The sequence below is a fragment of the Eptesicus fuscus genome, chromosome 13 (assembly GCF_027574615.1).
Source record: "Eptesicus fuscus isolate TK198812 chromosome 13, DD_ASM_mEF_20220401, whole genome shotgun sequence".
In the NCBI taxonomy this organism is placed as follows: domain Eukaryota; kingdom Metazoa; phylum Chordata; class Mammalia; order Chiroptera; family Vespertilionidae; genus Eptesicus; species Eptesicus fuscus.
Genome location: NC_072485.1, coordinates 76600668 through 76620110, shown reverse-complemented (window position 1 = coordinate 76620110; position 19443 = coordinate 76600668). Strand labels below are relative to the sequence as shown.

The 19443-nt window shown below is 36.9% G+C and overlaps 1 protein-coding gene across 3 annotated transcripts in view; it reads left to right on the top strand.

The window, feature by feature from the left end:
* Positions 1-8707, top strand: part of QSER1 (glutamine and serine rich 1) — a 46084-nt gene extending 37377 nt beyond the window's left edge. For all 3 annotated transcript variants that reach the window (XM_054724821.1, XM_054724820.1, XM_054724819.1), the window contains 3 exons: positions 4643-4795; positions 5796-5891; positions 7551-8707. In XM_054724821.1, coding sequence (XP_054580796.1) covers positions 4643-4795; positions 5796-5891; positions 7551-7691 — 390 coding nt within the window. In that variant the 3' untranslated portion in view covers positions 7692-8707. The remainder of the gene's footprint in view (positions 1-4642; positions 4796-5795; positions 5892-7550) is intronic.
* The last annotated feature ends 10736 nt before the right edge of the window (positions 8708-19443 follow it).

The window sequence follows — 19443 nt, the reverse complement described above, 5'->3', positions numbered from 1 at the left end:
CCCTCTGAGGTTTGACGGTCTGTTTGATCCTTCTATATCTCTGGATCTGTTTTTGTTCATCAGTTTATGTTGTTCATTATATTCCTATTAAAACATATTCTTAATGTTAATTGTTTGCTTTTCTTTGCTTAAATTAATTTTTAGGCTTATATATTTATCTAGTATTCCTTCTATAAAATAACTCCTAAATGTTTTAAAAATACTTCCTTTAAACTGCCACTGTATACCAATCTTTTTTACTTTTAAACTTTTTCAAATTTTTCACATTTCATCTATAGTTAGAATTAGCATTTTCTTAGCATGGTCATCAAAATTCCCTTTACTTGCCTTATTTAGCCAATCTGAGGAAAATTAATCCTCACATAATGTTAGGAAATATTTCTAATTATATCTGTTAATATTATATCTGTTAATATATCTTGCCACTGTAAGTTGTTTTTAGTGTTATCAGAAATATAAAGCAACAGTAAGTTAATCTAAACTCAGAAAATTTATCACAGAAGCTACCTAGTTGTCAAAAACTCTCCAGCTCTTCCTATTCAGAGTATAACATATAACATCTAAAAGCATTTGAGTCTATCTTCAGAGAATTTTTTTTGTATATTTGTATGGCTTTGCTTTTTATTAAGTTTATTTTTTATAGAAGTTTCACAGCAAAATTGAGTTTCCATATGCCCCACCCCCCAGGCACACATGAACAACCTCCCCAGTTATCAACATCTCCTACCAGAATGATACATTTCTTATTATTGATGAACCTACATTGACATATCATTATAACCCAAACTCCATAGTTGACATTATGATGTTGCCCATTTTATGGGTTTGGATGTGTATCCACTATTATAGTTTCATATAGAGTAGTTTCACTGCCCTAAAAATCCTCTGTGCTCTGTCAAGTCACCTCTCCCCCCCATCCTCTGGCAACCACTGATATTTTTACTCTCTCTTTTTACCTTTTCCAGAATGTCATATTGTTGAAGCCATATAGTACATAGCCTTTTAAGATTGGCTTCTTGCACTTAGTAATATGCATTTAAGGTAGTACCATGTCTTTTCATAACTTAATAGTTCATTTCTTTTTACCACTGAATAATATTTCATTGTCTGAATGTACCAGTTTGTTCACCTACTGAATGATATCTTGGTTGCTTCCTAATCCTGGCAATTATCAATAAAGCTACTATATACATCCATGTGCAGATTTTTGTGTGGACTTCAATTTTCAATTTCTTTAGGTAATTTGTATAGCTTTTTCACATCACTGTTTTATCTGAACTCCACATAAAAGTGAAAATTTATTTTATTTTAGGTAGGTGAAAATTAAGGCTCTGACACTGAGTTCAAAATTAATTGACACTAAACTCTACCAGTAGTCCTATATTCTTCACTGACATGTACTTGTAGGGAAAAAATGTCAGAAGCTGGTAAGAAGCTCATTACTAAGAATTTGGTCTACTGACTCCTAGTCAAGTATTTTCCACTTAACTGTTCTTCAAGTGAAACATACTTTGGGAAATACCATGTTTTTAGAAACAAGAGAACATTCTTAGATGTGTGTTTTCTAAAGATTTATTAAATCTTAATAGTGATCAGTTTTGGCTAACCATGTTTTAAATATCAAACCAGTTCTCTAATAACTTGCATTAAAATAAAGCTACCACTTGGAATTTAATAGATTTAGTAGATATTTAAAGCTTATGTAATAGTTTATGATAAACAAGTGAAAAATTAGTTTTGATATTATTTTCACAGAAAAAAACAAAATTTTTAATTTTTGAAATTAGTTAATTTTAATAATTTTCATTTATAACCATTTGCATTTCTAAGCTACAATACACAAACAGTACTAAAATTTAGAATGATTTGATATAAAATATTACAAACAGATTATAAAATATTTTCTGTTCTTTAGACATAATTAACACTACTTCCCATGATGATCCTGGTAATTTTAGGAATCCTAAAGGCTCTTGAAGTTAATGATCTATTTTCCTCTGAATCCTATTTACTTCCAGTCATCTTTAGCATCTTGTGCTTATTAGAAAGAACATTTAAGTTTTCTCCTTTCATCTCCACACTGACCTAGTCATTGTTCCCAAATGTAAAATCCATTTATTTTTTATTTTTTGGTCTTTAAATTCCATTTGTTATAAAGAGTAATTCAAGCCTGGGCATATTTTATAAGGAAAACACCAAAGTATATAATAGCACAAATAATCTAAGAAAATGAAGCTAGAAATTAGTGATAGCTCACTCTGGTAGGAAATAGTAAAAATTCTATTGTGTCTATTAAATGAAACTTAGTTCCCTCCTACACTTACATATAAAAACATTAGGTTCTCTGTTTAAAAATGCGTTTGGGGTCACAATACCAGGTGTTTGGGAACTCACATGGGGTTTGAAAAGAGTGGCCTTGAAGGTTGTGACTGTTTATAAAACAGTTGAGTTTATCAAATGAGAAGTACAATCTATATATATATATATATATAAAAGCCTAAGTGACCATTAAGATGGAACAACCGAACAACCAATGCTATGACGTGCACTGACCACCAGGGGGCAGATGCTCAATGCAGGAACTGCTCCCTGATGGTCAGTGTGCTCCCACAGCCAATCTCCTGCAGCTAGCCAACTTCCCACAGTACCTCCTGGTCAGCTGGCCAGGCCGAGGGACCCCACCCATGTATGAATTTGTGCACCGGGCCTCTAGTTTGTATAATAAATATACTGGGGGAAATAAAGATAATGTGAACACTTGAACGCTTTTAGTATCAAAATGTGAAACAATACTATTAGTTCAATTTTTAAAAACTATTCAAACTAGTTAAATTTAGCTCCAAATATTCAATTATTTTTTAAAATATATTTCTATTGATTTCAGAGAGGAAGGGAGAGGGAGAGAGAACTAGAAATATCAATGATGAGAGAGAATCATTGATCGGCTGTCTCCTGCACGCCCCACACTGGGGATTGAACCTGTACCCCGGGCATGTGCCGTACCTGGGAATCGAACCCTGGCCTCCTGATTCATAGGTCGATGCTTAACCACTGAGCCCACTGTGGCCAGGCTTCAATTATTGTTTGTAGCTTTTCATGTCAGGATGATTTGCCAAGTAGGTAAGGGCATAAATATGCCAGTGACTTAAAGAATGGACTAGAATTGGTTCTGCCATATGGCCACTAAATTATCAGTGATAACTATTATATCGTTGTGGTCAGAAAACTCATCAAACTCTGTTTTACACTCGTATGTCACAACTGCGTTTCCTATAGTCAAAAGAAGCAAGAGAAATGGTGAAGCCAGAGGAACATTACAACGCTTATTTCTCTCCCATAATCCAGGACTTGACCAAGTTTCAGAGTGTTAACAGTGGTTCAATTGGTAGAGCTTTGAAGAAACTTATGACAATGTTTTTACTTTAAGATGGTGTAAAATATATATGAATTCAGTAGAAGCTATACTTCGAGTTTTGAATTTTGACCTTTTCTTGGGCTACAATATGTGGTATGATACTCTCTTATAATGCCGGGCAGCAGCAGGGACCCACAAATTCCACTTAGCCTCGTGATCACAAGGTTAAACAACAATGCTCTCTCTGTAGTGTAGTGGTAAATGCATTTTCAACTTACAGTATTTTCAACTTAGCATAGGTTTATCAGAATATAACCCCATTATAAATTAAAAGCATTTGTATATGTCCCTCTTTCCCTTACATTGAAGCCAGAAAGGCATTGCAAAGAACTTTCTGCCTCATTCAGGAGTTCCCACGGTGTCATGTGCTGTTGCTTAAAAGCATGTCATAAGGTTGACCCAGATTCAAGGGATGGGGAAATAGAATCTACATTTTTTTCATTGAGGTATAATTGCATACAACATTATATTAGTTTCATGTGTATAGCAATGATTCAATATTTGTCTATACTGCAAAATGATCACAATAAATAGTTAAGATTCCCATCCTTTTTTTTTTAAATATATTTTTATTGATTTCAGAGAGGAAGGGATAGGGAGAGAGAGATAGAAACATCAATGATGAGAGAGAACTATTGATCGGCTGCCTCCTGCACGTCCCCCACTGGGAATCGAGCCCGCAACCCGGGCATGTGCCCTTGACCGGAATAGAACGCGGGACCCCTCAGTCCACAGGCCAATGCTCTAGCCACTAAGCCAGTGGTCGGCAAACTCATTAGTCCACAGAGCCAAATATTAACAGTACAACGATTGAAATTTCTTTTGAGAGCCAAATTTTTTAAACTTCTTCTAACGCCACTTCTTCAAAATAGACTCGCACAGGCCATGGTATTTTGTGGAAGTGCCACACTCAAGGGGCCAAAGAGCCGCATGTGGCTCGCGAGCCGCAGTTTGCCGACCACAGCACTAAGCCAAACTGGCTAGGGCAAGTTAAGATTCCCATCTTGATGGGAGGAGCTGCAAAGAATGGCCATGTTTTAACACTCCATGTATGTGTGTATTTGAATATTACATATACCACACCCAATCAGTGTTCCCACATATAGATTTGTGTGTATATGTACATGTATGTAAACGTCTCTATTTTTTTTTAAATAAATTTGAGTAGCTGTAAGTAGTGTAAATTAGTTTTCTTCTGATGTCAATTATTTTTGCTTTATTTTAAAGAATGCTTTGGAACGTTTTCCTGAACTAACAATAATTACCCGAGACTCTAAAGCAAAAAGTGGGGGATCTGCTGTTTCTAAAATCAAAATGAATGGCAAAGCTTATAATAAGAAAACTCTAAGGACCTCTAAAGCAACCATTAAATCTGCACAAGTAAGTGTATATTGATTGATGTTATACCTCTTCTAGTTGTTAATATAATTCTAATTAAAACATTGAGGCAAGCAAATATTTTACTATATTGTTGTTAAATTTGAATTATTTTCAGGTAGGAATGAGCCGCTCTGGCCTAAAGAGCAGGGATTCAGTCTTATTCTTTGTTTCTCTCATTACCTAGCACAGTATCTGGCATATAGTAAGTGCTCAAAAATATTTTAAATAGCCTAGTAAGCAAGGAAACATACCATGCTTGTATGTATATTTTATAGGTTTTTTTTTCATTGGATACAAATGCATACAGATAAATGAGCGTGGACACCTTTAATAAGATTCAATGTTGACCACATATCTGCAACTGTTAAAATTGATTCATTTTCAAGCATGGTCTAAATTAATGCCCATTCAGAAAAAGAAATGATAGATTCATTCATGCTTTCAATAAATTTTTTCTAAGTGCTTGTAGTGTGCCAAATACAGTTCTAAGTACTGAGAATACAACAGTGAAAAAGGGTCAAAATTTCCTGCCCCCATTTAATTTATATTGGGGGTGGTGTATGTAATAAATAGATATCCATGTTTTAGTTAGGCTGAAAAAGAAGTTATAGAAATATATGTTATACATGGAGGAAAACATGGGAAATATATAACATTTTGTTAACCTTGTTTATCTCTGAACCAAGAAATTATAGGATTCTTTTACTTTATAAATCATCTTATATGTTCACTGTTTAAACTTTTCTATAATGGTTAAATATTTTGAAATAGTGTATATTTATGTTCAGGAAAAAAAGTGAAGGTTTAAAAATACAATTTAAATTCTTATTTTGAATAAGCCTCTTATTAATAACAGCTTATTAATATGAGCTAATACCTAGCCATACAAGTCACTTTTAATATTTCCTTTGAAACTTTTGGTCTAGTATTTTTGTAAAAGTATTCTTAGCTCAGATGCTCCATGAAATAAATATATCTCTAAACTGTTTTCTTGTTACAGGAGTTTGCTGTTGATCCAGAGAAAATACAACTATATTCTTTGTATCATTCACTCCATCATTATAAATATCATGTTTATCTGATATGTAAAGATGAGGTAATTATTTTTTCATTTATTTAAAAAAGAAATGTATGTTTTTCCAAGCTTTAAGGAGACTGTAGCTATAGTATTTTTAATGTGTTAAAGAGAATTGCTTAAAAATGTATGTCTCTATATTCTCCTGTAAATAATGACTAGAAGATTGCTCCTAGCCTCCCTGTTATGTGTTGTGCTCAGATTAATCTGAGGCTCACCGCCTCTCAAAGGAGCTATAAGTGGTAATGTTATAGGTCATGGGTGCTTGATTTACATTGCCATAATAAATGGTACTTTATATTTTCTCCTCTCATAATGTATAATGATCCTGTTTTAATATACTTCAGTCACTTATGATATCTCACTGTTTTCCTTATCACTAGAATGGCCCTATCCTTATCAATTATAGAGAAATGGGGTTTTGTTCCTTGGCATGAAGAAATGATAGTTAAAATTTAATTGTAGCTTTTGAGTATCATAATTTAAGTTGCTTAGAAATTATATATAACAATAGTACCACTTTGTGGATGGGATATAAGAATTAATTCCCACAGGTTTAAAATGTAGATGGTACCTTCAGGTGTTTTTTTGTTTTTGTTTTTTAATTTAAAAGGGTTAAGTTTATTCACAGTTACATGTAATGTATTTTATAATGGTCTGGTTTCGAAAGATGTTCTAAATCTAACCTCTGTTTAGCAAAGGAGAAAGTAAAGGTGGTCATGAAAAATATGTTGACTATTTTTACAGTATCTTGAAGAATTGACCTCAAATTTTGTCATTCTGCTTTTAACACAACTGAAAGGAATTTAAAAAGTTTGAACCACTTTTCCTGGCCTTCTTCCTTGTTCCCGTGGAGCCAAAAATGATAGGATTAGACTTCATTCAAATGTATATGAAATAATTATTCTCCGTGGAAGGGTTTAAAAAAAAAAAATCAGTACTTATAGGTGAATTAATAAATCCTCTTTTCAGGATATAGAAATAGTAAGTCCTTATGAAGATCTTATAAAGTGACTAGAGGCCCGGTGCATGAATTCGTTTGGCTGGGCCCCAATTGCGGTGGATTGGGGCTGGGCCTCTCGGGAGGAGGAGACAGCGGAAGGTTGGCTGGCTGGCCTGCCCCAATCGGGGTCTGATCAGGGACGGGCTGGCTGAGGGGAGGAGCTGTGGGCAATTGGCATGCAGGCCCTGCCCCCAATTGGGGTGGAGGGGCTGATTGGGGGTCAGCGGCCAGGGAAGGGGTCATGGGAGGTTGGCCAGCCAGCCCCATCCCTAATTGGTGTAGGGGGGTAATCGGGGGCGGGGCGGGCCAATCAGGGTGGTGGGGGCCCACCGGGGGTGAGGCCAGCCAGGGAGAGAGGCCGTGGGTGGCCAGCCCCGCCCCCTATTGGGATGAAGGGGTGATCAGGGGCAGGGCTGGATGGATGGAAGGGCCATGGCGCGGGGTTGGCCAGCCGCCTCGCCCCCAGTGGGGGTGGGAGAGGCCGATCAGGGGTGGGGCCGGCTGGGGGAGGGGCCGAGAGAGGTTGGCCGGCTGGCCCCATCCCCTGATGGGGCCGGTTAGCTGGCTGAAGTGGGTGTCATAGCAACTGGTCCTTCCAGTCGTTTCGGCGGTCCGGTCGCTGGCTTTTTATATATATAGATAAGTATAAACTAATGTGGCAATTCTCTTTATTTTAGATCTCTTCTGTGCAGAAGAAAAATGAAGATTTAGGACAGGAAGAAATTGTTCAACTTTGTATGAAAAATGTAAAATGGGTAGAAGACCTATTTGAAAAATTTGGAGAACTTCTAAATCATGTACAGCAGAAATGCTCCTAACATTTCCAGAAATTTTTCGTCTATTTTGTAGCACTAATGAAATGGTGGAGGGAGTGATCAAAGTGGGTCTAGAGCCTTGGCTAATCAAATGTCAAGCAGTGGTCTGCTGCAGGCACACCTGCTCTAGCCATAGAACTTGCTTGCATCCTGACCTCTGCTGAAGGACAGTGGTGCTGCCAAGGAAGTCAGTCCTTCGAAAATGGACCTACATCCCACCACATTTTTATCCTAATGAGTGATTTTTCTATTTTATAAACCATTTGGTATCTGAGTTTTATTTTCAGAAATGTTTTTTGACAAATGATGAAGCATGCACTAAATATAATTTTTCTTTATTGTTAGATAACACTTAAGTAGCTTATTTTTTTTCCTGACTCTGACTAAACACCAGAATGAAAGAAAGGTGGCAGAAATCATATGTTTGTATTCATGTCTGGCCACAAAACAGAAAGTATTATACATGTGTAAACAGATCTGGTGTGCTATGACATTCTGTATGAGAGTATCAATTTAAAATATAAAATTCAGAAACTGCATTCTGCTTTACAAACTCCTTTTACTCTTAACATGTTCAGGAAACTGGATGTGGAATTGGTGCAATTCTATGACTGCTTTTTGTGTCAAATTATATTGTGATGAAAAAAAAAACAATGACATACTATTTTCCTTATCTTGAAGAAAAGTATTTTCTTTTATACTGTTTTTTTCCTTTGGAAAAAATTTCAATTGTACAATTTATTTCACTAATAGTTGTATTTTTCACAAGGAAAATGTTGTGATTATAATTGTTTGATGTATCTGTACTACACTTCATTTTCAGTAAATCTTATTTAGTTATATATTGAATTTCAATTGTGAATTCTATCTTGAGGTAACCTTTTTTGTTTATACAGATTTGCTTCAGTGTTTTCCAGAATATGCATTCAATACTAGAATTAGTTTAGCTTTATAATGGGGTTGTGTTAGACACTGCTGTAATTTTCTGATTCATGAAAATAAATTTCTTACTAAACTAGCATTTGATTAACTGATTTGTTGAAACAAAAATTAACCACATTATACATTTTACAGAGTAAAATTTATAATTAGACTACATGCATGCAGTGTTAAACACAGCTTACCTGACTCTTAGAACTGGAAGTGGTAGAGCTCTCCTTTTGGTGCCTTTCCAACCTTATACATGCTATGTAGCTAGTTAATTTGTCAATTTGTCAAGTACTTTAGCTGAGAGACAGTGAATGTATTAGGTTCAACATGACCTTGTGTTTTTTGTGTTTGCCAACAGGATGCCTTATTTGTTTGAGAAAAAGATTTAATAGTGTCCTTCTAAATGATCTCCTTTTTTAGGATTCTAAAGAACTTGTTAATCATCATACTTTTGTTTATTTTACCACCATTTAGTGCCTTAAGTCCTATCAAGAAAGCAGTGTTTACTGCTCAATGCCCAAATAAGAGGTGCTTATGTAGCTATTGCTATTGTCTTCATTTTGAGTTAACAGGCTAACTTCTTATAATTAAAAACCTAAGTAAACTGGCAAAGAATCGAAGGTAACATGTAACTTGATTTGAGAATAAAACATTGTAGCATTGAGTGAAAAATGAGTATTTGAGTTAACCTTACATATTTATTTCTGATGGTTATCTTTAAAGCAATAATACTTAATTCAACAATCTTTGTATCTGCCATTAGACAAGATACTCAATATCAAAGTTTCTCTCAAGGGTTAAATGTTTCATTTCTGAAAGTTTTATAAAAACAACACCGGTTTAGGCAGCTTATTTTGAAAATAAAAATAACCTAGATTCATTTTGGTAGTTCAAATAAGAGACTATCCGCAAGTGAAAGCATCATAAAATTAATTTTGTTATATAGAAAACTAGGAAGCAGCCATATCTCTTTCTGGTACTGACTCTGGACAGAATTGGTTTCTTTCATTTCAAAGTATAGAGTAGGAAACTACATCTCCTAATGTAGTGTTTAAGTATACATCTTTACTCCCCCAGCTTTCTTGCCTGAATCACTGATTTATATTTTTTTAGAAGCTGTGTTGCATTTAGGTAACTTGAAGTACATGTTTGAAATCACTAGCCACATTTTCTTCATAAGGCCCATGGAAAACAGATGTTTCCTATAGAAAATCACCCATTTTCTTTTCAACTGCAGTTACCCTCAAACTGTTTGCAGTTGTATTCATTTTAATAAAACAAGTGTTTTCAATAACATCAGAGGCCAAGTCTATAATACGGCCTGGAGGAGATCCTATTGTTTTGTACCATTTTTTTCCTCATGTAATTCATATTACATGAGATTACATAAAACTTGGGCCTTAGGGGAAAGTGGGACAATTATTATGGGACATAAGTCCTTTCAGAAGCTGAATAAAGATCTAGCTGGGTAGCATTCACATTCCTTGCCAGGGAGTTTAAAATTTATAATAGAGAAATAACTTTAGGTTGTAGATTGAGTTAAAGAGGGTAAAGCACATGTTGCCACAACCTAGGAAAACATGTTTAAGAAAGATTTGATTTTTTTTTACCTACAGATATCTGGAAACAATTTAATATAAAAAATCATATGTTGGTGTTTATTTATAGTGCAGATTAGTGGTTGGGGAAGTGGCCTAGAAAACAGTATGATGGAAAATACCTTAAAATTTTAAATGGCTTAGAAAATGTTCAGATTACCTTCAAATTTCTGAAATTTAAAAATGAAAATTATAAATGACTCATACATTACTACTATTTTTAAAGCGTTCCTCACGTTTTTTAGTCTCACTTTCCTTTTACTATACATACTTATTTTCATTAGAGCAGCTATTTTCCAATCTATGACTTTGGAGATATACCAATGTAGCAGCAGGGTTATTAAATCAGCTTTGGGTCCCAAAAGTTTCTTCAGCTGTACAAGTTGTGAATTTTATTGTATTTGTAGAATACAGTTTTTGTTTTAAACTGTAGTTTCATCTGTTGCTCAAAAATGTATTTTAAGTAGAGTGAAATATCCCAGGATAACTGCTTCTGCGTCAGTTGCATTCGACACATAAACTGCACAAATGAACAATGTACACTGCTGGTTGTACATTAACTTCCATGTGCAACTTTTAGCATCTGTGTTCTCAAATGCATGTTTTTGTAAACCCCTTTTTTTATATAAGTGGCAATAATTGAAGTTAAGGATACAAAGAAACCTGCATTTGCAATCCAGAGTTTTAAGCGGTCCATAATACAATGTATGGAAATGTGAAAAGACAATTTTGTATATTTGTTTGTTACTAACTCAGATCATTAAAATGAAAACAATTTTTTAAACAACAAAATCAGAATGTTTTGGGGTTTGGTCTATTTTTAATATTTGAAAACAGGTATTGTATTATACAAAAGCATCATCATGTTACAAATTTCTCTTACAACACGTATCATGTAGAGTCCTAAACAAAGTTATTAGGTACTAGTAGCCCTGCGCACAAATCCATGCGCCAGTAGCTCTCTGCAGGGCCTGGCCGCTCCGTGCCTGCTGCCCAGGAGCTCTCCGAGGCACAGAGGCCCATCTGCAGCCGATGCGGAATGCTTGCCTCATCGCCACGGCGACAAAGCAAGCATTCCGCCAGGCCGCTCACGGTGCCTGCTCTCAGCAGCCGCCCCCCCGCCCCCCCCCCCCAGGACTGGGGACTCAGGCGGGGCTAAGAGGACTGGGTGCCGCCATCTTGTGGCTATGGGCACCACCATCTTTGTGACAGAGTGACGATTAATTTGAATATTACCCTTTTATTAGATAGGATAGGTGGTATATGATCCACCCATGATTTTCTAAAATTAAGTTGATATTGATTAATTATATACTACCTCAGCTGACAATATCAGAAAATAACTGAGTTTGTGTTAAGGTAGAACTCCTTTAGCCCTTTTCTACCTATAAAGGTATATGAATCCATTAATTCACCTAATTTTTTATTTGAAAATAAAGCAAAACTAAAAGTAACTGCTACCCTCACAATATTTCTTTATCTCTATTAAAAGGTAAAAAAAGAAATGTGTCCTGACTGATCCTTTAATTTTCAGAATAAGATTCTGCCTTAACCTTCAAATAATATTTTAAAACTAGAGGCCCGGTGCACGATATTCGTGCATGGGGGGGTATGTGTCCTTCAGCCCAGCCTGCACCCTCTCCAATCTGGGACCCCTTAAGGGATGTCCGACTGCCTGTTTAGGCCCAATCCCTCTCACAATCCAGGACTGCTGGCTCCCAACCGCTCGCCTGCCTGCCTTCCTGATTGCCCCTAACCACTTCTGCCTGTCAGCCTGATCACCCCCAACCACTCCCCTGCCAGCCTGATTGACGCCTAACTGCTCCCATGCCGGGCTGATTGCCCCAAACTGCACTCCTCTGCCAGCCCGATCACCCCTAACTGCCCTCCTTTGCCAGCCTGGTCGCCCCCAACTGCCCTCCCCTGCTGACCTGGTCCCCCCCGAACTGCCCTCCCCTGCTGGCCTGGTCCCCCCCAACTGTCCTCCCCTGCAGGCCTGGTCGCCTCCAACTGCCCTCCTCTGCAGGCCTGGTCACCTCCAACTGCCCTCCCCTGCAGGCCTGGTCCCCCCAACTGCCCTCCCCTGTAGGCCTGGTCCCCCCGAACTGTCCTCCCCTGCAGGCCTGGTCCCCCGCAACTGTCCTCCCCTGCAGGCCTAGTCACCCCTAACTGCCCTGCCCTGCAGGCCTGATCACCCACCACTGCCCTCCCCTGCCAGCCATCTTGTGGTGGCCATCTTGGTCCACATGGGGGCGGCCATCTTGTGTGTTGGAGTGATGGTCAATTTGCATATTACCCTTTTATTAGATAGGATACTAAATATTTCAAGCAAAAATATTGTCAGCATTTTTGCTGTTTTAGTTTTGGTTATATAAGAACTTATTCCCTGATTTATTTTACACAGTTCAAAACTAAAACTTTAATGTAATCAATGATCTCTATCCAAAAGTATTTTAAAATTCTGTAACATATCTCCATTTGGTTGCTGACATTGCTGTTCATTTTAGTATTTTCCACAAAATACTTTAGAATACAGCCACTATTCAAAACTATATATTCACATACAAAATTAAATGATAGAAATTAATACTACACTGCTTTGTTAATGTCTTGTAGTTCTTTTTTAAAAATATTTTTTTATTGATTTCAGAGAGGAAGGGAGAGGGAGAGAGAGATAGAAACATCATTGATTGGCTTCCTCCTGCACGACCCCTACTGGGGATCGAGCCCGCAACCTGGGCATGTGTCCCTGACCAGAATCGAACCCGTGACTCTTCAGTCCACAGGCCGACGCTCTATCCACTGAGCCAAACTGGCTAGGGCTTATATTGTTTTATTAGTATTTTAAAAAACACTTTGTAGCCAGGCTGGTGTGGCTCAGTGGTTAAGCATCGACCCATGAACCAGGAGGTCCAGGTTCAATTCCCTGTCAGGGCACATGCCCAAGTTGAGGGCTTGATTCCCCAGGAGGGAGCATGCAGGAGGCAGCCAATCAATGGTTTTCATCATTGTTTCTATCCCTCCCTTTCCTTGCTCTGAAATCAATAAAAACATTTAAAAAATTTTTTATATCTCAATGAAAATCAGTTATTTAACCTGACTCTCTCAGGGAAGATTTGAAAGGGAATACTGCTACTCTCTGTTTTCCATGTGGAAATATTTTTATTAGCAGAAAAATAATAAAACTACTGATAATTTTTGTTCTTAAAGTCAAAGAAAAATGAACTTGTAAAAAAAATTACAAACCATTCTCTACTAGGACTTTGACATCAGCCTAACACACACTTTCAGTTCCCAATATGGGGATAAATCGCAAGATTACGTATTTATGGATTTGTCCTTTTCTGTAGTGTGGCTTTAAATAAATTCCTAGATTTTAGAGATACCATGTTTAAATGAAAATTAAAAAGGACATTCCAAAGTGGAATAGAAACTAGATTATTGATCATTTTAGTTTATGTACATATCTGTTCTTCAGTTAAAATGAATAATTTAGAACTGACTGGTTTCAAATAAAAGGAAGATACAATTACCTGTTAGTCCATTGTTAAACCTTATCTATTTTGTGATGTTAATCGGGAGTCAAGAAGTTACTTTGCAAAAATAACTGAAGTTTTACATATAATTAATTTACCTGTGATACATGGAGAGTTTACTGTTTATACCCAACTAAATATAGGTGTTCTTTTAATTTAGTTCCTTAAAGTATTTAGAATAAGCCAACAATGAAAATCAGTTAAAACATAGAATAGGAAATAATGGACGTAATAGAAATTGTTTTCTTAAATTGTAGCCAAAATTACTTTTTTTTCCTGTCCTTCCCTCCTTCACAACCTTCCCATGGCCTTTTTTCATTGCCTTTAACCCAAACTCTATCACAATTTACAAAGCCCTTAAGCACCGTCCTTTACCGCCCTTCCTTTTTGTGGCCCAGGCTTAATAAACTTTAAGTTCCTTAAATGTGTATGTTTTTTCTTGCCGCCAGTCCTTCCTGCTCCCTCAACTGAACTATTCTTCCTCCATCTCTTAATTCTTCAGATTTCACTTTGACATCACTCCCGTTAGCCAGATGAGGTTTTAACCCTCTGGACTAGATTAGATGAGCATTCACCACACTGTGTGGTTGCTTGATTGGTGCTCTCTCTTGTGCTCCATCCTAGCAGCCTTCGATGATAGGACCCATGTGTGTTTTGCTCACTATTGCATTCCCAGTGTCTAGTGCAGTATCTGGTTTCATTAAATATTTGATGAATAACTGAATATATGAATGGAAAGTTACAGGGAGCATTAATAAGGTAAAAACAGTTAAGTATTCACTGGGATTTTGCAATAAGAGCATTAATGACCTTAGTGAGCAATAATAATTGCAACATCAGGAGAAAATGTCAATACCAGGCGTTTATATAATACAAGAATGCTGGTATTTTATGAAAAAGTGAAATGTAGTAGCCATCGTATTTTACATTTTGTCCTCATGAAGAGAGAGCGCAGGGACCAGGATTTCACATTCCTGTCTTTTGGGTTTTCAGACTCTTCAGATAGAATAATTAGGAGAAAAAGTCCTGGTAAAAGTAAATGAAAGTTTCTGGTAGATGCACTCTCTGTGAGCAACATTCTTGGGGGAAGAGTTCAATTACTTGGGGAAGTCAGGGAAGGCTTCATGGAAGCAGTGATGATGAAACCGATCCTCAGGTTGGAAGGACTTAAACAGCTGGTTAAGAAAGACCACATGATAGTTTGTATTCAGGAGAATGTGTTCTGCTTCAGTTGCCACTGAACTAGTTCTACTCTTGGCATGGCATGTGATATTAGTCAGTCTGGATGTTTTTCTCTTCCTCAAAATTAGGCAAGTCTTCAGCTATTAATGTTCTTGGTAGACTGGAATGTTGGGAGAAATGCAAAGTGGTTCAGTTTGGCAGCACCAAAAGAGGTACAGCAAAATAGTAAGAATGGAAAGGCCTTACCACATTACTATCGTTTACTAACTTGGGAGACTCTCAAAATCATTAAGCAGCTAATTTTACACACGTACAAACCCATCAGTATTTAGTTCATCTTGTGACACTAGTATAAGATTAATTAGAAACATGTTTGATATCAGCAGTTAATTATGGAGTACTTAAGGTCTGTATTCAATTAGTCCTCTATCTCCATTAGCATGTCTTTTACACAATAGGCACTTAATAGCAATGTGTTGGATAGATGGGTTAATATATAAGTGAGAGTTTATTTGGAATCAGTTTGGTGTTTTCAAGGTGGCCTCAGAGTAGTTAAAAATGGAAAACTATCTCTTAAATTTTTTTCTTTTTTGTTAATCCTCACCCGAGGATATTTTTTCCATTGATTTCTTATTATTATAATTTTTTTTTTTATTTATTTATTTTTTTTTTTTAGAGAGAGAAAGAGTGGAAGGGAAGGGGAAAGAGAGAGAGAGAGAAACATCGATGTGAGTGAGACACATTGATTAGTTGCCTCCTGCACGCGCCCAGACCAGGGCTGGGGATTGAGCCTGCAATCGAGGTACGTGCCCTTGACCAGAATTGAACCAGAGACCCTTCAGATGCTTTATACTGAGCCAAACCAGCTAGGAACTGTCTCTATCTTTAAAAGAAAATATCTCTTATACTACCCATCCTTTACATATCACTCTCTTAGTTCTCACTGTGCTTCTCCACAGACCAGAGTCTATTCTCTTGTCATATTTAATTTCCATTTACTCTATGGAAGTGAATGGGCTATCATCAGAGAGCAGGTGTCTTTAAGCAGTGAAGCAAGAGAATTCAAAACACTAGCAACCGCCTAACAGAAAGAACCTGGCTTCAGAATGAATTAGAACCTGGCTTCAGATGAATTTTTAAAATTAGCTTTGTTTACATACACTCTATCAATGACTTAAAAACTGTAAATGGGCCAATCAGTATAAAGTCTTTTAAATGCCAGTCCTCCATCAAGTTTATTATAAGATAATGTTATTTGACTTAAGTAGAAGTCAGGATGTTAGGGCTTTTCACAGCCAATGCTAATGCAAATGCATTAACTTTATCATAGGAGTTTGCAAACAATCCACTATCAAAAAGATTATGCATTAAAGCACCATTCACAAAGCACTGCAAAGCAAAAACCTGCTTGTTTTGATAAGTATGTCCATACTACTCAAGAACAAACACTGCCATTCAATGAGAAAGATGAAAAATCATCACTGGAACTGGTACTTGAGCACCATTATATTAGCTGCTATAACAAAATGGAATAGACTGGATGGCTTAAACAACAAAAAAATTATTTTCTCACAGATCTAGAGGCTCGGTTTCCTAGATCAAGATTCCTGGCTTGCAGACAGGCTGCTTTCTTGCTGTGTCCTCAAATGGCAATGACAGCGAGCTCTCTAGTGACTCTCCCCACACTAATGACCTTATTTAACCCTAATTACCTCTCCGTTTCCATCTCCAAATACCACCACATTGAGGGTTAGGATTTCAAAAATTAATTTGGTGGGACAAAAATATTCAGTGCATGACAACCACTGAGGTGTCAACTATGGCATAGAAACACTGAAAGCTAGCCCTGAACACAGTCATCATGGATTGGCTTAAAATGATCTCTGGTCTATCAAGAGGCAAGAACAGAATACACACCTCCCTTCTCCATTATTTCTTCAAACATTTTTTTCTGCTCTTTTCTATCTCTCCTTCTGGTACTCCCATTACACATATGTTTGTTGTGCTAGTGGTGTCCCACATTTCTTCTGAAACTTTCCTTATTTCTATTCATTCCTTTTTTTTTTTCTTCTGTTCCTGAGTTTGCATAATCTCTTAATCTATCTTCAAGACTGTTTATTATTTCTTCTGTCAGTTCAAAATCATACTGAGCTCCTCTCATGACTTTATTAATTCATTTACTGAACTTTTCAACTTCAGAGTTTGTTTCCTGATCACCAAAGACCCCTCATGACGTAGCCACCTTAGGTTTCTCACCTAACTTCTTCAGTTCTCCCATCTCTACCTTTATGGACTCTACTCCATAGCCACACAGCTTTTTATTGCAGAGTATGCCATTTTAGACATGTTTTTTCATGCTTTTACTTATGATATTTCTTCTGCCTGCCTGGAAGTGCTCTACTTCCTCATCTTCCTCCTCTGTGTGGTAAACATCCTCTAATGCTCAACTTTAACACAGACCCCCTAGACAGAGTATGACCATCCTTCTTATGATCCCAGCATATTCTAAAAATGCTGCCTCTATGACAAAACTTACATGGTCTGAGAGACTGAATCAGGTCAAATAAAGATAAGTCCTGTGAATGCAGCTTTTTGGAGAGCTGCTATGCAGATTAAATAGTAACAATTCTCAGACAGAAAAGTGGGACTTTCTGAGGTGCTCCAAACCTGTTCAACCCTGCTGCTATTTTATAGATACTGCTTTGGTTTTTGAGGCTACTGCAGAGCTAGGGAGAGTGGGATAGGAATAGAGCAAAAATTTTTTTAATATATTTTATTGATTTTTTACAGAGAGGAAGGGAGAGGGATAGAGAGTTAGAAACATCGATGAGAGAGTAACATCGATCAGCTGCCTCCTGCACACCTCCTACTGGGGATGTGCCCGCAACCAAGGTACATGCCATTGACCGGGAACCTGGGACCCTATGCTCCATCCACTGAGCCAAACCGGTTAGGGCAGAGAGCAAATTTTTTAAACACATTTTTTATTGATTTCAGAGAGGAAGGAAGAGGGAGAGAGAGATAAACATCAACGATAAGAGAGAATCATTGATTGGCTGCCTTCCACAAACCCCACACTGGGGATCAAGCCCACAACCCGGGCATGTGCCCTGGAAATAGACCTCCTGGTTCACAGGTCGATGCTCAACCTCTGAGCCATGCTGGCAGGGTGGAACAAAGCAATTTAAACATCACAAGTCTCAGCCCTGGCCAGGCAGCTCAGTTTGTTAGAGCACTGTCCCCTTCCACCAAGGTTGTGGATTTGATCCCTGGTTAGGGCACATACAAGAATCAACCAATGAATGATAAATAAGTGGAACAACAAATTGATTTCTTTTTCTCTTCATTCCTCTCTGTAAAATCAATCAATAAAAAATAATAATAAACATCACAAATCTCACTGTTTTGAGATTCAGCCATTTTTCTTGAATCAACAGTCCTCAGGTCGTTGCAAGGCTTTGGTTACTTTCTAGAATTCTGAAAAAGTTGAGCTAGATAATTATTGCCAGTTATTTCACTGCTTTATGGAGGAGCAGATTTTTGGAAGTCCTTACTCTGCCACTGTGGAAGTATTTCCCAATAAATGTTTATTTAATTAAGAAGAATCACATTATATGATTACACACACACACAGCCTCATGACACATACCAAGAAAATAAGATTTATAAAAGAAGCAAAACTGTAATTCCAAATCAAATCTAAGTCCTAATTTATGTTTCCTTTTATTTTTTTCATTATTTTTTAAAATATACTTTTATTGATTTCAGAGAGTAAGGGAGAGGGGGAGAGAGAGAAACATCAATGATGAGAGAGAATCATTGATCGGCTGCCTCCTGCATGCCCCCTACTGGGGATCGAGCCCAAAACCCAGGTATGTGCCCTTGACCAGAATCAAACTTGGGACCCTTCAGTCTGCAGGCCGACGCTCTATCCACTGAGCCAAACCAGCTAGGGCTTATGTTTCCTTTTAATATTTACTTTTAGGCTACCTTAGTTAATATTTATCCCATTATTTAAAGTCTCACTATTATAGACAATTGCAAGGCCTTAGGAGAAAACATAGGAAGAATGACTGGTTTCAAACTTCCAAATGACGCTTTATTTTTAAGGGCCTTATCAAATAGTTCAGTCAATGTCCCAAAGAAATATAAACTAAAAGTAACATGCATTAACTGGGTAGCTCAGTTGGTTAGAGAGTTGTCCTGATATGCCTCAGTTTTGGGTTCGATCTCTGATCAGAACACATACAAGAAGCAACTAATGAATGCATAAATACAGTAAGTAGAACAATAAATTGAGGTCTCTCTCAAGCCAATAAATAAAATAATTAAAATTAAAAAAAAAAATAAATGCCACAAAAGGCAAAATATAAGAGTTACCATGAATAAAGTTTTTTAAATGATTTCAATTGGGAAAAAAAACTATAAATTTTATAATGAAATGGTTAAGTGAATGCTGATATATTTATACAGTAAGAGTATGTAGACTATAAAATGTTTATGACGGGT